General features: G+C 44.7%; 1 protein-coding gene across 1 annotated transcript in view; it reads left to right on the forward strand.

Moving 5' to 3' along the window:
* Positions 1 to 45: 45 nt before the first annotated feature.
* The window catches only part of FBH1 (F-box DNA helicase 1), a 47,217-nt gene continuing 29,614 nt past the window's right edge, over positions 46 to 17,648 (forward strand). The window contains exons 1-9 of the mRNA XM_074942719.1: positions 46 to 159; positions 2,625 to 2,789; positions 5,080 to 5,618; positions 6,794 to 6,924; positions 10,462 to 10,597; positions 10,924 to 11,114; positions 13,615 to 13,728; positions 15,672 to 15,766; positions 17,221 to 17,389. Coding sequence (XP_074798820.1) covers position 159; positions 2,625 to 2,789; positions 5,080 to 5,618; positions 6,794 to 6,924; positions 10,462 to 10,597; positions 10,924 to 11,114; positions 13,615 to 13,728; positions 15,672 to 15,766; positions 17,221 to 17,389 — 1,541 coding nt within the window. The 5' untranslated portion in view covers positions 46 to 158. The remainder of the gene's footprint in view (positions 160 to 2,624; positions 2,790 to 5,079; positions 5,619 to 6,793; positions 6,925 to 10,461; positions 10,598 to 10,923; positions 11,115 to 13,614; positions 13,729 to 15,671; positions 15,767 to 17,220; positions 17,390 to 17,648) is intronic.

Consider the following 17,648-nt stretch of genomic DNA (forward strand, 5'->3'; position numbering starts at 1 on the left):
AGGGGGCTGAGACCGCGCGCTCTCTGATTGGCGCGCGGCGGAGTCAGTCAGGCGGAGGCGGGGAGCGGGATCCCGGGAAGCCGGGGCGTCACGGGTGCAGGATTTTGGATTCGGGAAGCGGAGCTGCTGCGGCAGGCTCCGAACGCCGGCGGGACCAGAGTGAGGCTGGCTCGGCTCGGGCGGGGCTAGGGCCTGGGAGGGTCCCCATTGTGGGCGGGGCTAGAGCCTGGGTTGAGGGTCTAGAGTGGGGGTGGGGCTAGGGCCTGGGGTCAGGTCTGTACTGGGGGGCAGGGATAGGAGCTGGAATGGGAGGGGTCTGCACTGGGGAGCAGGGATTGGGGGGGCAGGGATAGGAGCTGGAATGGGAGGGGTCTGCACTGGGGGGCAGGGATAGGAGCTGGAATGGGAGGGGTCTGTACTGGGGGGCAGGGATAGGAGCTGGAATGGGAGGGGTCTGCACTGGGGAGCAGGGATTGGGGGGGCAGGGATAGGAGCTGGAATGGGAGGGGTCTGCACTGGGGGGCAGGGATAGGAGCTGGAATGGGAGGGGTCTGCACTGGGGAGCAGGGATTGGGGGGGCAGGGATAGGAGCTGGAATGGGAGGGGTCTGCACTGGGGGGCAGGGATAGGAGCTGGAATGGGAGGGGTATGCACTGGGGGGCAGGGATCGGGGTGGAGGCAGGGATAGGGCCTGGAATGGGAGGGGTATGCACTGGGGGGCAGGGATCGGGGTGGAGGCAGGGATAGGGCCTGGAATGGGAGGGGTATGCACTGGGGGGCAGGGATTGGGGGGGGCAGGGATAGGGCCTGGAATGGGAGGGGTATGCACTGGGGGTCGGGGATCGGGGCTGGGGCAGGGATAGGAGCTGGAATGGGAGGGGTATGCACTGGGGAGCAAGGGATTGAGGTGGAGGGGTCTGCATTGGGATAGGGCCTGGAATGGGAGGGGCTGCATTGGGTGCTGGGATCTGGTTGAGGGGGGTCTGCATTGAGGGCAGGGATAGGACCTGGGGGTGGGGTCTGCTTTGGGGACAGGGATTGGGGGCAGGAGGCATGTACAATAGGTAACGCTTATAGGAGCCTTGGTGCTGCATTGGAGAATTAATACCCGGGGTTTCTGAGGTCATGGCTGGGGAGGAGGTGGGGGGCTTTATTCATCGTTCATTGGGATCTTTAAGATTTTCAACCATTAAAGCAAAAATGCTATGATTTGATTAAAATAATTAATTAAAATAATTAAAATTAGTATTCCTGTCAATGAAGTATTTGCACTCCCCACTTTGATTTCTCTGTCCACTCTCCTTTTAAGAGAGAAACAATTTTTTTTTAATTGGAATATTTTTCAAAAGCATCTGATCTTGAAGAGCAAATAATTTGTTCTTCCTTAGACATTTGCTTCTGGTATGTTTTGGGGCAGCGAAGTGTTGGTTGTATAAGGCATCAGAAACCACAGGGGTCTTTGCTAAAGTTCTTAGTGGTGTGTAATAGCTCTGAGGGGGAGGAAGAAGTGAAGGAAAATGACTTGACCTTTTGATGCTACTGTAAACCAAAAGCACTTACTGGCTTCATAGATATCCTGGGTATGGTTTATGGCATGGGATCTCATTCTCTACTGTGTGATATAAAAAAGAACTAAAAACTGAAGCCAAGTGAGCAACGTGGCTTGGATGCTTTTACTGCACCTGGAAGCACTATTGCACATGGTCATTTTAGATTTTAACTCATAATTCTGTAACTGGAAGTTAGGTCATCTATCCTTGCCAGTCCCTGTTATCAAAATAGATGTGTTCTTGTGAATTTCTATTTACAGTCTAACATTTTAAAATTGCTCACAAGGTTTTCTAGTTTACTGCCAACAGTAAGGGTAAGAGCTACACTGCAAATATATCTGAGTAAGGGGCCCAGTTAACAGTTTGCAATTTTGAGTCTAGATAGAAGTTTAACAGGCCTAATGTCCTGGACATATCCAAAGCTTTAGCCCATTTGTGCAAAAGGCTTGAAGACTCATCTGCATTATAGGTTTTTTTCTGTCGTAACCAGATCCCTAGACTTAGGCCTGGTCTACACTTTAAACTTAGGTTGATCTAGCTATGTTGCTCAGAGGTGTGGAAAATTCACAGCCCTGAGAAATGGAGTTAACCTAAGCCCAGGTGTGGATGCCATGAGGTCAATGGAAGAATTCTTCTGTTGATCCAGGGGGCAGATTACTACAGCGTTGGCAAAACTCCTTCTGTCGCTATAGCAGCTGTCTACACTACAGTGGTGTAGCCATTTCATACCGGAGGATATCCCAAAGTCCTGTACAGTGATGAATTAGACACCAGGAGTGAAGTTATTGTGTAAACTTTATAATTACCACATAGCTTTGAACATTGCAAAGTGTCTTGATGATGTATTTTACTGTACAGTATATCTTCAAAGCTCTGTATAAATTTCTGCATAGGCTACTGAAAGAGAGCACGTTGGCTAAGATGTGGGGATCATCCCATGGGGCTTTTATAAAATAACTGATCCCTAATGAACTGATTGTCGAAGTCTACCAAAGGCACAGCATGTCACCTGAAAATAAACATAAACTTAATTAAATTAACAGCCATGCAATTTTCTTTTCGTGTTGGTGACAGTGAGACCATTTAAACGAAAGCACCTTACAGCCAGTGACTGTGAAGCCTTCAGCCAGAGCAGAGAAGGCTCATCTTCCCTGACACAGCCTTTCAGTCAAAGACAGGCAAGCGGAGATCTAAACAGGGGCCTCTACCCTACATACAGGACCAAGAGACAACAAGAAGGTACAGTGTTTCCAAACAAGTTTAGAGCTGAGAGTGTACTGTTAATATTGACTCTGTGCAACAGTGGAATTTAACCCCAATTACTGTGAGCAGTTACTTAGGGAAGAGCAGTGGAGGAGGTCTAATTGAATGTCCACAATGAAAGAAGTTGATTGATCCATACTGTAATCACCCTTTGGTATAACTGTACTTAAGCAGCGGCCTAACTAAGCAATGGCGAGCAACTTAGGAGAGAGCTACCTTTACAGTCACGAGTCCTTTCCCCTCCCAAGGAGGGCAAGTCCCACACCAGGGCTGGGTTAAGTCTTGGTTTACACCAACTCCAAATGTCTTCTGCCTTTCTCTTGCTTTGAAAAGCTGAGCTGCACTCGCCAGCCTCGTTAGACCAGCCTGCTTGCTGCAAATGGCAGCCCTAATTGAGATACACTGCAGCATCTGCAGTTATGGAGATACTCTTGGATATTCATTATTTAATATGCATTCTCATTTAGTTAGTTCTCTAAGTGTTGGTTGTCTAATGTTCTATAGCACCTTCCATTCAGGGATCTCCGTGCACTTCACAGCATTAACTAACAAATCCTCACAACCTCTCTGTGAGGCAGGGAACTATTATGATACCCATTTTCCATACATGGGGTACAATTTTCAAAAGTGCCCAAGTCTCATTTTCAAAAGTGATTTAGGTGCTTGGGAGCCTGAGTAGTGGCTAAGTTGTGTTTGAAAGTGACACTTAGATTCCTAAGTCACTTAAACATTTTTGGAAATTTTCCTCAGGGGAACTGAGGTGAATTGACTTGCTCAGCGTCAAAGAGAGAGTCTGTGGCTGAGTCAGGACTAGAACTCAGGGCTCCTGATTCTCTGTTCTATGCCTTAACTGCTGGATCATGTTTCATTTCCATTGTAGACTCTGAATACGTGTCTTCGGCCAGGTCATTTTTGAAAATTAGTAATTTTTGGATGCTTTACTTTTTGGGTGCTCAGCTCAGGCCCTTTAAGGCATGCCAACTTGGGCTTTCAGAATCACTAATTGCTTTTGAAAATCTTGGCCCCACTTGTTTTTCCAGCACTGCCTCTTGGTTAAGCATTAGGAAGCACAAAGTAATGGCTGTGAGTTGCAGACTAGGAAGAGTATGGAACTTGTGTGGACCAGTAATGATGTTTAATGTTGGCATAGGTACGCATTAATATCCAAACCAATAATATGATTGCTTAGGTGAAGTGCATCTCCAGGGGTTTGGCTAGTGTGGGTTGCTGTATTAGTGAAAGGACAGGCTGCTGAGAGTAGAGTTCATCGTAGACTTTCAGTTTCACTTCTGTGCTATAATCTTTTTGCAGTCAAATCAATGGGTGGCTGGTAATAAATTAGCTTTATTACTTTAAAAAAATGTTGATCTCTTTTCTTAAAATTTCAATAAGTATTTAAGGCCTGTTCCATTTAGGGTCAGGGTTCTCGCAACAAGTTTTTTGGTGGCCTCAGAGTGCAGCTACCAACTCTTGCTGGTGGCCACTCTGACAATTTTTCCAAGCCGGAGCCCTGCCGCCTCGGGCTGAAGCCTGAAGTGGGAGCCCCAGGGTTGAAGCCCGAGCCCTGTCACCCCTGAGAAGGAAGGTCAGGAACTCATCAGCCGCTGGCGGAGCCCCAGGTTCCTCTGGTGCCGTGCACACCAGCGCCATGTGACTCCAGAGGCGCTGCCTGGAGCCCCTAAGGAGGCTGCAGGGCACTGAACCCTGCTGGCGGCGCCAGCAAACACCAAGGGAGCACATCCAGGAGCAAAAGCTGGGTGCTGCAGGGTGGGACTGCCGCTTTGTCCCCCCAGTCTCTGCCCAGGAGGCTGTTGTGGCTGCAAAAAAAATCCTCCGGTGGCTGCATTTGAGTAATGTTGATTTAGGGGTTTATGCTGCGATTTTCACATTAAGCTCGAAACAGTTTGCGGCTTCACTGTTGTTTCAACTTGTTTTCATATTCACTGGATTCTGAAAAGTAAACTGTAGCAGGAAGAGCTTTATGCTGATCTCAGAGGTTGACCACGGTAGTTTTATTTATCCTCCTATCTCTCTGCTTCCTTCCTTTGTCACCGTGTTTGTCCGTTCAGAGGAAATAATTAATGTGAAGTAGAAATTACAGCTTTCTTTCTATGTATTTATTTGTGTGTAAAGATCATGGGGAGGGGAGCAGTGAGGTGTTAGCATTTTGCCCTTTTGTTTTAAAGTCTCCTAGAGGCTTTCAGGCATTGGACACACACAGAGAAACACATTTTGCTTGTGTTGTTTCTTCTTGTCTTTGCTGTAGGACAGGATCATCAGAGGAGCATCACTGATTACTTCAAAGTCATTCAGACGCAAACTACCAGTAACAAAGTGGCAAAAAGCAATGAAGTTAAGGAAGAGTCGTTGGACTCCTTCTTCATGGACGATGGGTTGGAGGATTACTGTGCCCTGCTTGGATATGATGGGGATGCTAAACCAGCTTCCGGGGTTCCTGTGGCCTCTAGAAAACGGCCTCTCTGCTCAGAAGGAGCTGGCAGTAATTATACAGAATACAGTAAATGTGGTGGGACTGATAAAAAGCCCACGATGGACAGTTCCCTCAAGTATTCTCCAGGACACACAGAAATCAGACAAGACCCTGATGTCATAGAAATTGATCCAATTCCTGATTCATATTTTGGGCTTCTAGGGACTTCATGCGGTAAAGAACCCCAAGGACACATTGACCAGCTGCCCAATGAAGTCCTGAGAATTATTTTTTCTTTCCTCCCTGTGACTGATCTCTATCTGAACCTGAGCTTGGTGTGTCATCGCTGGAGAGAGATTGTCAGTGATCCATTGGTGAGGGTGTTGTCTTACTGATTTAATTCAGATTCTTTTGCTGCCTGTATCATGTCCCATTCCTGCTTATGCACCAGGAACGTTTGCCCTGGTCTGCTTAGCTAAGTGACCTCTCTCTTTCTTCCTTTGAATCCACTTCTTCCACTTATCTGTCCCATCAGTAATCACCATAACCTCCCTTACTTCACTCTTTTGTGAAGTCTTGTCTGTGAGGTGCCGAGTGTGTGCTAGGAGGTGACACTCCTCCCCCACCTTCATCGGCCACCAGTTACATTTTTGAACCATTACCTTTTTGCTTTCTCTTATGTGGGTTCCACCTGCTTTGGAGGAGCTACCTGTAAATGTCTGCAAGGCCATCCCACTGTCGTCCTTAAAACTGCCCTCTGCAGTGATCCCTACAAAAAATTCTCTGTTGTTAGCTCGTGCACTGTGACCCACTGCCTATCTTGCTGAGCAGTATTGTCTCTCTGTTACTAGGCACCACCCCATCTGCTTGCATCCACCTGTCCTCGCTTACAGGTTGGCCGTTTGTTTTTGGAGACAGGGGACCATCTTCTAGTTCTTTGTTTGTATAGCATCAAGCACACTGGTGCCCTGATCCATGACTGCGGCTCCTATGCACAGTACAAATAATAAATAATGATGAACTTGTTGGGAGTTGTTTTAGATTTGGAGACCGTAAGAGATGATGAGCCCTTAGCAGTGTCTACCAAAACAGTCCCAAAGGGGTAGGTGGGAGGGCTCGTGGGGACAGGCTCCAGAGAGCCACAGGGTGTCAGAAGCACTGTGTTTTCTAATCCTATTCAAAGTAGGTCTGAGTGACAGTGTTAAAAATGCTGATGGCCGATGGTACCTTGCCAGCATTGGGTGGTTAAGCCAGGGGTACCTATAGTGAGAAATTCTAGAGAAACAAGCCTTTTGTAGACAAGTCCTTAGGCTACAAGGAGCAAGAATTTTCACTCTTTCCTCCTCCATCCCTCCTTTTTCTCCATCTTCTTTTTGCCCCATCATGAGCCACCTGCTTGTTTTTTATCAAGCTGCTGGGTTTTGCTAAACTGAAATTACATGTCTCCCCGAGGAGCAATGCTGCTTCTTGGTGCTTGTCAGAAGCCTATTTATACAGTGTTTTGGGTTGAAAGGTGCTGTTCAGGTAGGGGCATTGATTTGCATTTTAGTTTATCCTGTGGAAAAAGCTGTACCATCAGTACCTCATGAAGGAGGCCCAGGCTCTGCTCACAGTTGAATGGATTCTGGATCGTTACAGTATAACCCAAGAGCAGGATCAGTGCGTGCTGGGGTTTATAAGGTGAGTCTGTTTCATCGTGTGATTTTGCAGCTGTACGTCAGCAGATGGGGGAAGCAGCCCCACAGTGCTTTGCCCTGTTTCCAGTCTGTTGCTGTAGGTTTGCCTCCATTTTATGCTGTGCTTTGCCAAGGAAGGTGATTAACTTCCTCTCACACATCTTGCTTCACATGATTGGGGTGTGCAGGGGAGAGGAGGAATTAGTTATGAGAAGTAAAACTGATCAATGGACCTTCTGGGCTAGGCAAAAAATGCCATCTTCGCTCTCCCCACTCCACCCAAAAATCTCCTGTTTCCATTTTCCCTTAATCAGATGCCTTAACCGCTCAAGTATTTATGCCATAAAAATATAACCTAGAGGTGATGCTCTAAATTTCCAAATCATTCCATTTTCTGGCTACTATTATTTATTATGTGTATTACAGTAGTGCATAGGAACCCTAGTCACGGCCCAGAACCCCATTGTGCTGGGCGCTGTACAAACACAGAACAAAAAGACAGTTCCTGCCCCAAAGAGCTTGCAATCTAAGTATGAGATAACAGATGGATACAGACAGACGGGGAAGCCAAGGAAACAATGAGACAGGGTAGCTCAGCACGGTAGGTAGTGGCCTCAGCACACCAGGGGCCGAACCATTGTGAAGTGTTTTGTATGCAACCTGGCAAAGAAGAGTTTTAAGGAAGATAATGTGTTCGCTTTGCAGGTGCTTGCTGGGAGCTCCTCCCAAGTGTGAGGAGCAACATGGGAAAATATTAACAAGTGGGCAATGGAGGCTGGCAACAAGGCCGATCGGAGGTGAAAGTCACATCTAGATAGCAAATGAGAGCTGATACGTAGGGTGGGGGATAGGTCATGAGGGCCCTTGAAAGTGAAGACTGATTGCTTGTGCTTGATGCCATCGAGAAGGGGGAGCCTGTGAAGGACTGCAAAGAGCGGAACGATGTGGTCAAAGCAACTGACTAAGAAAATGATCTTTGCTGCACCGTTATGAATGGGTGTGAGCAGAGCAAGACGGCATTTGTCAAGGCCAGAGGGGAGGATGTTGCAGTAATTGAGACGTGAGATGATGAGAGCCTGGCTGAGAATTTGAGCGTGTGGATGTATAAGGCCGTGCGTAAGAGATGTTATCTCGAAAGAGTCTGTAAGAATTAAATACAGCCTAGGTCTGAGGATCTAGAGACAGGTCTGGGTGATAGGCACAATGGTGGTGTTGCACCAGCGAGGGCTGATTTTTAAATCAGAACGATTTAAGTCCCCAATTTTAATCATGATTTAAACCAGCAAGCAGCACACACTGATTTTAAATCGATTTTAACCCTGTTTTGCATTTGTACTTTATTTTCCTTGGCTGATAATCATTAAACCACTAAATAGCCAACTGGACAGACACGCCAACCAATTGGATGTTACTATTTAGGGCTGGTCCAGAATCCTAAGGGTTAAAATTATTAAGCGCCCAATGCTTAGTTAACAAATGGTAACCACTAAAACATGTTGATTGGCAACTAAATATAGCCTTCACGCTAAATTTGGTGCTTTTTTTTTGCTAGTCTTGATACACTATATCTTATACACATTTGTTTAAACAATTACATAGCTTACCTTAATATATATTCATTCTTAATTTTAAATTTTTTATTATGTTAGTAAATGGTGAAGGATGCATCTCTTATTTATTAGATTGATATTTTACTTTTGATTTGCATCTCTCGCTGGATGGAAACCCAAATTCAATTAAAACAGCAATTTAATTTTTTAACCTTTAAATATTCTGGGTATATAAGAAAAAAGTCCATCAAAACATGTTTTGCATTTAAAACTAACTGATTTATTCAACAAAGGAAGTATGAACTGTAATTAGCTAATGGAATTGATTGTTTCTGGTCACCATGTCCTTCAAGATTTTGAAACTAGTAGATCTCATCCTCTCACACACACTTCTCATTACTAGGTTGGAAGAGGAAAACAAGCTTTCCTGCTTTTTTAACACCCACTGGTTTATTAACTTTGAATCAACCAGTCAGTGAACTGCACTAGTTGAATAAACTGATACGAAGAAAATATTCTCTCTTTGCACCTGTAGAAGAGGCTACTGCTGGTTTAGCATTTCAACAAACTCTGGTTCCAGGTGCTTAGCTGGTGACTTCCACTAGTTCAGTGGTTTGACTTTAACACTTGGCAGTGAACATTTTCTGCTTAATATTATATTTTGTATTTATTTTAAATGATTTTAATAGATTATAATAAATGTAGGCCTTAAATAGGTTGTCAATTTCAAATTTAATTTTACATTTTTTAATAAAAAAAAAAACCAAACCAGTGTTTAACTTAAATAAATAAATCTGACTTTTTAAGTTGTTTTTTAATAAATCATCAATTTTTATCCACGCTGTGTTGTCCCTAGTGATTGAGAAAAGAGGTACCAGGAAGGGAGTGGTAGGAAGAGTAAAAGCTCTGTTTTAGCTGTGCTGAGCTTTAGCTGATGTCTAGACATCCACAAGGAGATGTCAAAGAGAGAGGCCATGGTTTTAATGTGGACGAAAGGAGGCAGGACTGGAGTGGAGAGGTAGATCAGAGAGTCATCAGTATAGAGATGGTGTCTGAATTTGCGGATGAGATTACCAAGAAATAAAGTGTAGGGGGAGACAGACTGCTGTGGAACATCCACAGGAAGTTGGAGATGAGATGAGGAGAATCCTCTGAAGGACACACTGAAGGAACAATTGGAGGAGAAGGAAGAGAACCAGGAGAGGACAGTCACGGAAGTCAAGGGAAGACATGATTGCAAGATGAAGAGCATGGTCAATGGTATCCAAAGCAGCTGACAAGCAAAGAGGCTGAGGCTGAAGTACTGGTTTTGAGGTTTGTCTAGGAAGAGGTCTTAAGAGACTTTGGCAAGTGGTTTCCGTGGAGCGCCTGGGCCTGAAGCCAGATTGGAGAGGATAGAGGAGACTCCAGACTGTGATTGTAAACTGTGTATTCAGTGAGGTTAGATATGAAAGGGAGAAGGAAGATGAGGTGAAAGTTGGAGAGGCAAATGGGATCAAAAGTAGTCCGATTTTTTTTAAGATGTGAGAGATTGGAAAACCAACGCGTAAAAAAAGTTTATCTTTTCTCTGATCAGTGCACACTGGATTTCCACAGGCCTTCCTCATTACTAGCAGTAATAGCTGTGATCCTCGCAGCCCCCTCTCATCTCCTTGCCCTATGCATTATTATTTATACTCCTGTAGCACCCACAGTATGCTACGCGCTGTCTACACATGCACGAAGATATGATCCCTGCCTTGAAGAGTTTACAATCCAGGGCCCTCATCCAGCAAAGTACTTAAGCACGTGCTTCACTTAACTTTTAATCCCTGGAAGTCAGTGAGACTAGGAACTGGTCACATGCTTAGGTGCCTTTCTGGATCGGAGCCAGAGTGCTCAGCGCCTGGCAGGATCGAGCCCATCTGGCTACATGCATACCGGAGGGCAGGCTTAATGGTACTGCAGATGACCTAACTTTCATTCCTTGACTTTGGGCACTTTCTGCACAGGTATATGGCCGCCTCCAACGCTGACCGGAGAATGGACCCTGATGCAGTTCTCAGGTGCTTGAAGCAGCACCATCTCTTTACCAAGGCAGAGAAATGCATCATCCAGAGACTGCCTGATTTAGAGGGCACTGCGGGGGTAGGTTAAACATTCCTTGGTGGGTTTTTTGGTCTTACGTTTTACTTTGTGGGTCATATCTGGAGCAATGGGCATAAAGGGTTTTCCTAAAGAAAAGCATTTGCCAGTGATAAATTGTTAGCGTAAATAGGAAATGTTAAATAGTCACGGAGAGGAAGGGGATTGGCTGAGGAAATTTGTTACTCGTGCTATTAATACTCACAGGGATCTTTTCACAATGCCGGCCTCTCTATCTCTCTCTCTCCCCTCCCCCAATGCCCTGAGTAGACAAACTCTGTAGTCCTCTTGGTTCTCTCCATTCTTCTTTTTGCCATCACCTTCTCTAGGCTGTGAACGTGTGGGCTGTGATAGCAGCTATTGTGCTCTTCTCTGATGGCGTTCGTGACATCCAGAAGCTGATGGCGTGTCTGAGGAGACCCAGCTCTACCCTTTCAGTTCTGGACATCACTGAGACGTTGTACTGTATGGCCACGCTGCTGAATGCAATGAGGGAGAAGGGCATCAATATAAGTAACAGGTGAGGAGGGGGAGATTTTCATATCTTAAAATGAAAATCTGCAGCTGGAATGCTTATTTATTGTGAGCACATCCTTGCCCCGTTGAACTTAGTTCACAGCAGCTAAGTGTCCAGTATATTAGTAGTTCAGGCTGGTTTTTAAGTGATGTTATTTTCAGAAAAGTGACTGTATACAACAAATACTTCCATACACAGCAGATCAACCACCTATGTGTATTTGGAGTCCTCGTTGTTGTGAAAGCAAGTTGTTGTTTCTACTCCTGTTAGCACAACAGAGTTAACCCAGCTATGAGAAGCAGTGAGTTTCTAAGGGAAGTTATGAGTTTCAATCAGCTATCATTGACTCACCATGTAGCCTCGGGCAAGTCACTTCACATCTCTACCTGCATTTTCTAATGACAGGTTTCAGAGTAGCAGCCGTGTTAGTCTATATTCGCAAAAAGAACAGGAGTCCTTGTGGCACCTTAGAGACTAACAAATTTATTTGAGTATAAGTTTTCGTGGGCCAGAGCCCACTTCATTGGATGCATGCAGTGGAAAATACAGTAGGACGATTCTGTATACACAGAGAAGGTGAAACAATGGGTGTTACCATACACACTGTAGCGAGAGTGATCAGTTAAGGTGAGTTATTACCAGCAGGAGAGAAAAAAAACCTTTTGTAGTGATAATCAAGATGGGCCATTTCCAGCAGTTGACAAGAATGTGTGAGGAACAATGGGGGGGAGGGGAACCACGGGGAAATAGTTTTACTTTGTGTCATGACCCATCCACTCCCAGTCTTTATTCAAGCCTAATTTAATGGGGTCCAGTTTGCAAATTAATTCCAGTTCAGCAGTCTCTTGTTGGACTCTGTTTTTGAAGGGTTTTTTTGTTGTAATATTTTGACTTTTAGGTCTGTAATCAAGTGACCAGAGAGATTGAAGTGTTCTCCGACTGGTTTTTGAATGTTATAATTCTTGACGTCTGATTTGTGTCCATTTATTCTTTTACGTAGAGACTGTCCGGTATGGCCAACGTACATGGCAGAGGGGCATTGCTGGCACATGATGGCATATATCACATTGGTAGATGTGCAGGTGAACGAGCCTCTGATAGTGTGGCTGATGTGATTAGGCCCTATGATCGTGTCCCCTGAATAGATATGTGGACATAATTGGCAATGGGCTTTGTTGCAAGGATAGGTTCCTAGGTTAATGTTTTTGTTGTGTGGTATGTGGTTGCTGGAGAGTATTTGCTTCAGGTTGGGGGGCTATGGGTAAGCAAGGACTGGCCTGTCTCCCAAGATCTGTGGGAGTGATGGGTCGTCCTTCAGGATAGGTTGTAGATCCTTGATGATGCCCCCAACTAAAACCTCTCCAGCCTACTGTTCCTCACACGTTCTTGTCAACTGCTGGAAATGGCCCACCTTGATTATCACTACAGAAGGTTTTTTTTCTCTCCTGCTGGTAATAGCTCACCTTACCTGATCACTCTTGTTACAGTGTGTATTGTAACACCCATTGTTTCGTGTTCTCTGTGTATATAAAATCCCCCTACTGTATTTTCCACTGCATGCATCCGAAGAAGTGAGCTGTAGCTCACGAAAGCTTATGCTCAAATAAATTTGTTAGTCTCTAAGGTGCCACAAGTATTCCTGTTCTTTTTGCATTTTCTAATGCACTTCTGCGGGTTTCATGAGGATTAATTCGTTAATCAAAGCACTGTGTAGACATAATGTAAAATGCTATCTGTGATTATTATTCCGACTGATCTGGATTCTCTTATAAATCCGATATCAGCAACAGGGTGATTAATTAGGTTTCAGTTGCAAAATATTTATTACAGGTGTTGATCTATGAGAAGGAAAGGACCCAGCTTGATTCTCCGATCCTAGGTTATTTTGTGGAGTGGATGGTTATAAAGATAATCTTTTTACAAGGTGGGCCAACTTGCTCTTGGGTCCATGAGAGGCAGTTAATAAGGAGCCCCTCCATGCCACTTTTACAATCACTTTTCAGACTATAACAGCACTTTAAATGATAATGTTGTCTCCCTGTTTAGACTCATTGAATGTTTGTGGCCTGCCTTGCTTTTCTATTTGTGTAAGCGATGGCTGTCTACACATCTGATGAAAATCTTGGGTACGCTAATGTCCCAAATGCTGCCCACTTAGGACACTTCTATAGTGATGGGAAATCTCTGATCCATCCACTGAAACAGGAAGGATCTTGATTGGCTGTTTTCCTCAGCACCTTCAGCTCTTTATTGCCGGGGGCACTATGTTATCTTTCCACATGCAGTTTTACTCATCTCAGAAACGAATTTGAAGTCCTCTGGTCCAGTCTGGCACCTTATTGGATAAGTCAGCTAGTGAGCTCTCCAAATATTTCTTTATGGGCAGCATAAACGGCTTCTGGGGTCTTTTGTGGGGGCAGAGGGAGGTAACTGACGTTTAACTGAGCATTGTTAAAGATCCTCTTACATTATATTTGTTATCTGTCTTTATATTTTCTGTTAGGTTTCACTACAGTATTTTCTACTGCTTGTATTTGATGGAGAACTCTTGCCCTGTTACTAAGACAACAAAGCTGGAAACACCCAGTTCAGACTGTGGAAGAGGCGCTTGGCCCAGGTACTGCTCATGTATTTAATCTAAATGAGAGGGCCAAATACACAGATCCCTGTAAAGTCCTGGAGACTGAGCAAACACTTCACAGAAAGGGCTAGTTTACAGTCTCATTCTCACTGGCGTCCATCCGAGTAGCTTCTTTGTCTCATTGGAGTGTCATTAATCTGCCACAGGGGAAAGCAAAATCAGACCCATAAGCTATAAAAATTCAACGTATTTTATTTTCTTACTAAAATGAGGGGTTTTTACTCATTACAATGACCACAGTTGGTAAGAAGCATCTATTAAACACAAAAAGAAAAGGAGTACTTGTGGCACCTTAGAGACTAACCAATTTATTTGAGCATGAGCTTTCGTGAGCTACAGCTCAGTTATATGCCTATAACGTGACTACTGCTGGCTAAAATGACTATTATCACCCCAAGTTCCTAGGGAAGACTCCTGCCCCCTCCCTATCCATGGGGATGTTTTGGGGGATGAAGGGAGTGTGGCTGGTCAAATTTAAGCTTGATGGTCCCTTTTAGAAAAGCTTGTTTGTTTTGTGTGTGTGGCGCCTAGCACAATGGGGCCTCAACTCCTCATGTTGCTACCACAAAGGAAATAATTTTAATAAATGCATGCTTATTACCATTGCCTGCTTATTCAGGAGAGGCAGTGAGGCAAACCAGCCATCAGACGTTTGCTGGCATATCTCTTGTCCACACAAACTCCATCCTGTCATCTGTATTGATACAAGTTGCTGAAAGCTTGCTACTTAAAGGAGAGATTGTCCAGTGGTTAGAGCACTAGCCTGGGCCTTTTGGAATTCAGATTCAATTCCTGCTCTGCCACAAACATCCTTTGTGACCCCGGGCAAGCCACTTAGCCTCTCTGTTCCTCAGTTCCTCATCTGTAAAATGGGGATAGTGGCACTGCCCTACCTCACAGGTGAGGTGATGGGAATTCCTTAGATACTTTGAACATGTGGGATTCGACCCTCTTGTTTCCCAGCCCTTAGTTCCAGCCCCTCACCCAGAAATCTTAGTTTAATTATGGTTCTTTCACAGTTGTAGTCAGTAGAAAGGGAGTTTTCTGAGAATAGTCGTTTGTTAACAAAGGGCTTTGGAAGAATCAGGAGGATATTCCTAGATGGAGGAATTTTCTCTTGGTATCTCACGCCAACTTTCTGGAAAAGGGTAGTTTGCTGTGTAGGTTTATTACAATTAATTATATTTTTATTTATAAAAACAACACTGAAATACTGAATTGCTTTATAAACGTTAATTAAACCTCACAGCTCCTCTGTGAGATAAAGGATAACGATCCTCCATGCTACAGCTGGGGAACTGAGATGAAGCACAGAGAGGTTAAAGGTAGGGTGACCAGATAGCAACTGTGGAAAAAATGGGACAGGGAGTGTGGGGTAATAGGCGCCTATATAAGAAAAAGTTCCAAAAAACGGGACTGTCCCTTTAAAAACTGGACATCTGGTCACACTACTTAAAGGTCAAATGTTGAAAAGAGCCCAAGTTCTATTTTCAGATGCGACTCAGAAGACTAAGTCCCACTGACTTTTTTCAGTGAGATTTAGGAGCTGAAGTCATTTCTGGAAATGGGACTTAGCACCTGAATGACTTAGGTTTAAAGGCTCCCAAGTGACCTTATGCAAGGTCACACCCGTTCTTTCTCCCATCTGCAGTCATGTTGCTTTTTTTCTCTCCAATATCTGCCCATTCTACATGGTCCCCACTGCTACAACCCTCCTTCTGGCCCTTGTTATCTCTGGCCTTATATGGCTGTAGCCTTTTCCTGTCTGACTTGACTGCCCCTTGTCTCTCCCCAGTCCAGCCTCTCCAGTAGGAGGGCGTTGCAATTCCATGCTCAGGCATGTCGTTGCTATAAGTTCCTCGTCGGTTGTGTATTTTAACACAGAAAAATAATTGTTTTGTTCTTATTTTATTTCTTAGTAATAAGCTTGACATAAAACTAACCCATGAACAGCAAAGGATCCTAAACCACACAATCTTGCCTGGTCAAGTAGTGAAAATTATGGCATTTGCAGGTAAGAAAGCTGACTGCGAAACAAGCTGCAGGGACGCTTTATCCAAAAAAAGAAATTGGCTTATTAGACAATTAAGCAAACTCCAGTTCTGATGTGTTTTTTCCTTTGTTGGAGCTGAGGAGGTACACATGGCAAACACTGCTTACAGCTAACAAAAATGAATCAAGAGGTAGATTTTTGTGTAGAAATCAAATACCTATATAAACATGTAGGCAGGAAATAAGCAGCTTTTTAGAATACTCGTACACAACTCTAGCTCCTCCTACAAGTGGAATAAAAGAGGGTGTCGTATAATAACACAAAAAAGAAATTAAGTGCAGTAAATTTTAAAAGAAAATAAATTTTTGACCTCACTCTTAGTAGCAGTATTGCAGTAGTGCCAGCTTTGGATTAGGGCTCCCTGGTGCTAGGCACTATAGAAACAGGTAAATAAGGCAGCCCCTGTCCTGGAGAGTACACAGACCAGGATAATATGGTGCAACAGGTAGAAATAATAGAAAAGGGGTGGGGGAGAGTGACGAACACATTACACATTGTGAAATGTTACATCCTGAGGTCGCCCCCTTGGGGTGAGAGTGGGCACTTTGCTTACATCATGCATAGTTCTCTAAGTAGCTGCAAACCTCTGATCTGGGTCTGGGGGACAGTCCTTCAGCTGTGCCTTTTAGTGAATCCATCCCCTTTTGGGGGATAGAAAGCAGTCCCAACAACGGGAAAATACTTCCATAGCCCTTTTCCTTGAGCAAGGGAGAGGGAAGTAATCTGTCAGGCCCCACAGGCAGTCGAGGTTCCCACTCTTCAGTGCAAGTAAAGGCTGGGGCTTAATCTGGGAGCAGGGCTTCAAAACAGAAAAACAGATTGGCCCATCTTCTTCCTTAGAAGGCCAAGGCAGGTAGCGTTTGCAAGACACCGGATCCCAGTCTGGGGCCCCTGGCTCTACTTGCTTCTGAGTGTCGCCTCAACTGCATGAGGTCCTCCCTTTTGAGCGCCTGCCTCCAAGCCTGACTTGCCATGTGAGTTTGGTCTGATAGTGACCACAGGAGTTCCTTAGCCCCTGACTGGCTGGTGGGGTGTCATCTGTTCCACCACACCTACACAAGACAGTAAACTCAACTTGCCACCTGTCTAGACAACTGGTGCAGTTCATTTTCCCAGAATGTCCTCATGTCAGATAGGTTGGCTGGAGTGTTTTAAAAGTACTGCGTGATTTTATAACTGTTCATAACACTTGTGGCTACAGGTTGAGATTTCCAAAGGGGACTTAGCCATGCACCTCCCATTAATTGCAGTGGAGGTTGGTTGGCTAAACGCTTTAGTTGACTTGGAAAATCTTAACCACATTGTGCAGACTAGGCTAATGATATAGGGGTGATGAAGAGCCTGATGGGCGAGAAGTGCTGGGAATACAGGTAGGATTCTGACACAAGGACACCTTTCCTTCTTTTGTTCTTCAGGTACGGGAAAGACCTCGACTTTGATCAAGTATGCAGAGAAGTTTCCCCATCTCAGCTTTCTGTATGTGGCATTTAACAAGGCCATCGTGGAGAACGGAAAGAGTGTCTTCCCCCCTAACGTTATGTGCAAGACTTTCCATTCGTTAGCGTACGCGAGTGTCGGCAAAAAGTAAGTAGCGATCTTCTCATTTTCCTGTTCATAGAGCAGGGTGGGGCAAAGTGTGCTGTTCAGAATGTCAGCGTATAGGCCCCAGCCAGCGCTTTACCTCTGTGGTCAGCAGAGAAACTAAGGATGCATCAGCCTCGGAGCTGTCAGATGGTTCTTCTACATCAGTCGAGGGCAGTGCGTGGGGGAAGTTTGCACTGCTGCCTCCTTGATAGTGCCACACTTCGAAGGGCACTAAATTGGCATAGAAATCTTTAAGGTA

This window comes from Natator depressus, chromosome 1 (genome assembly GCF_965152275.1).
Source record: "Natator depressus isolate rNatDep1 chromosome 1, rNatDep2.hap1, whole genome shotgun sequence".
Lineage (NCBI taxonomy): Eukaryota > Metazoa > Chordata > Testudines > Cheloniidae > Natator > Natator depressus.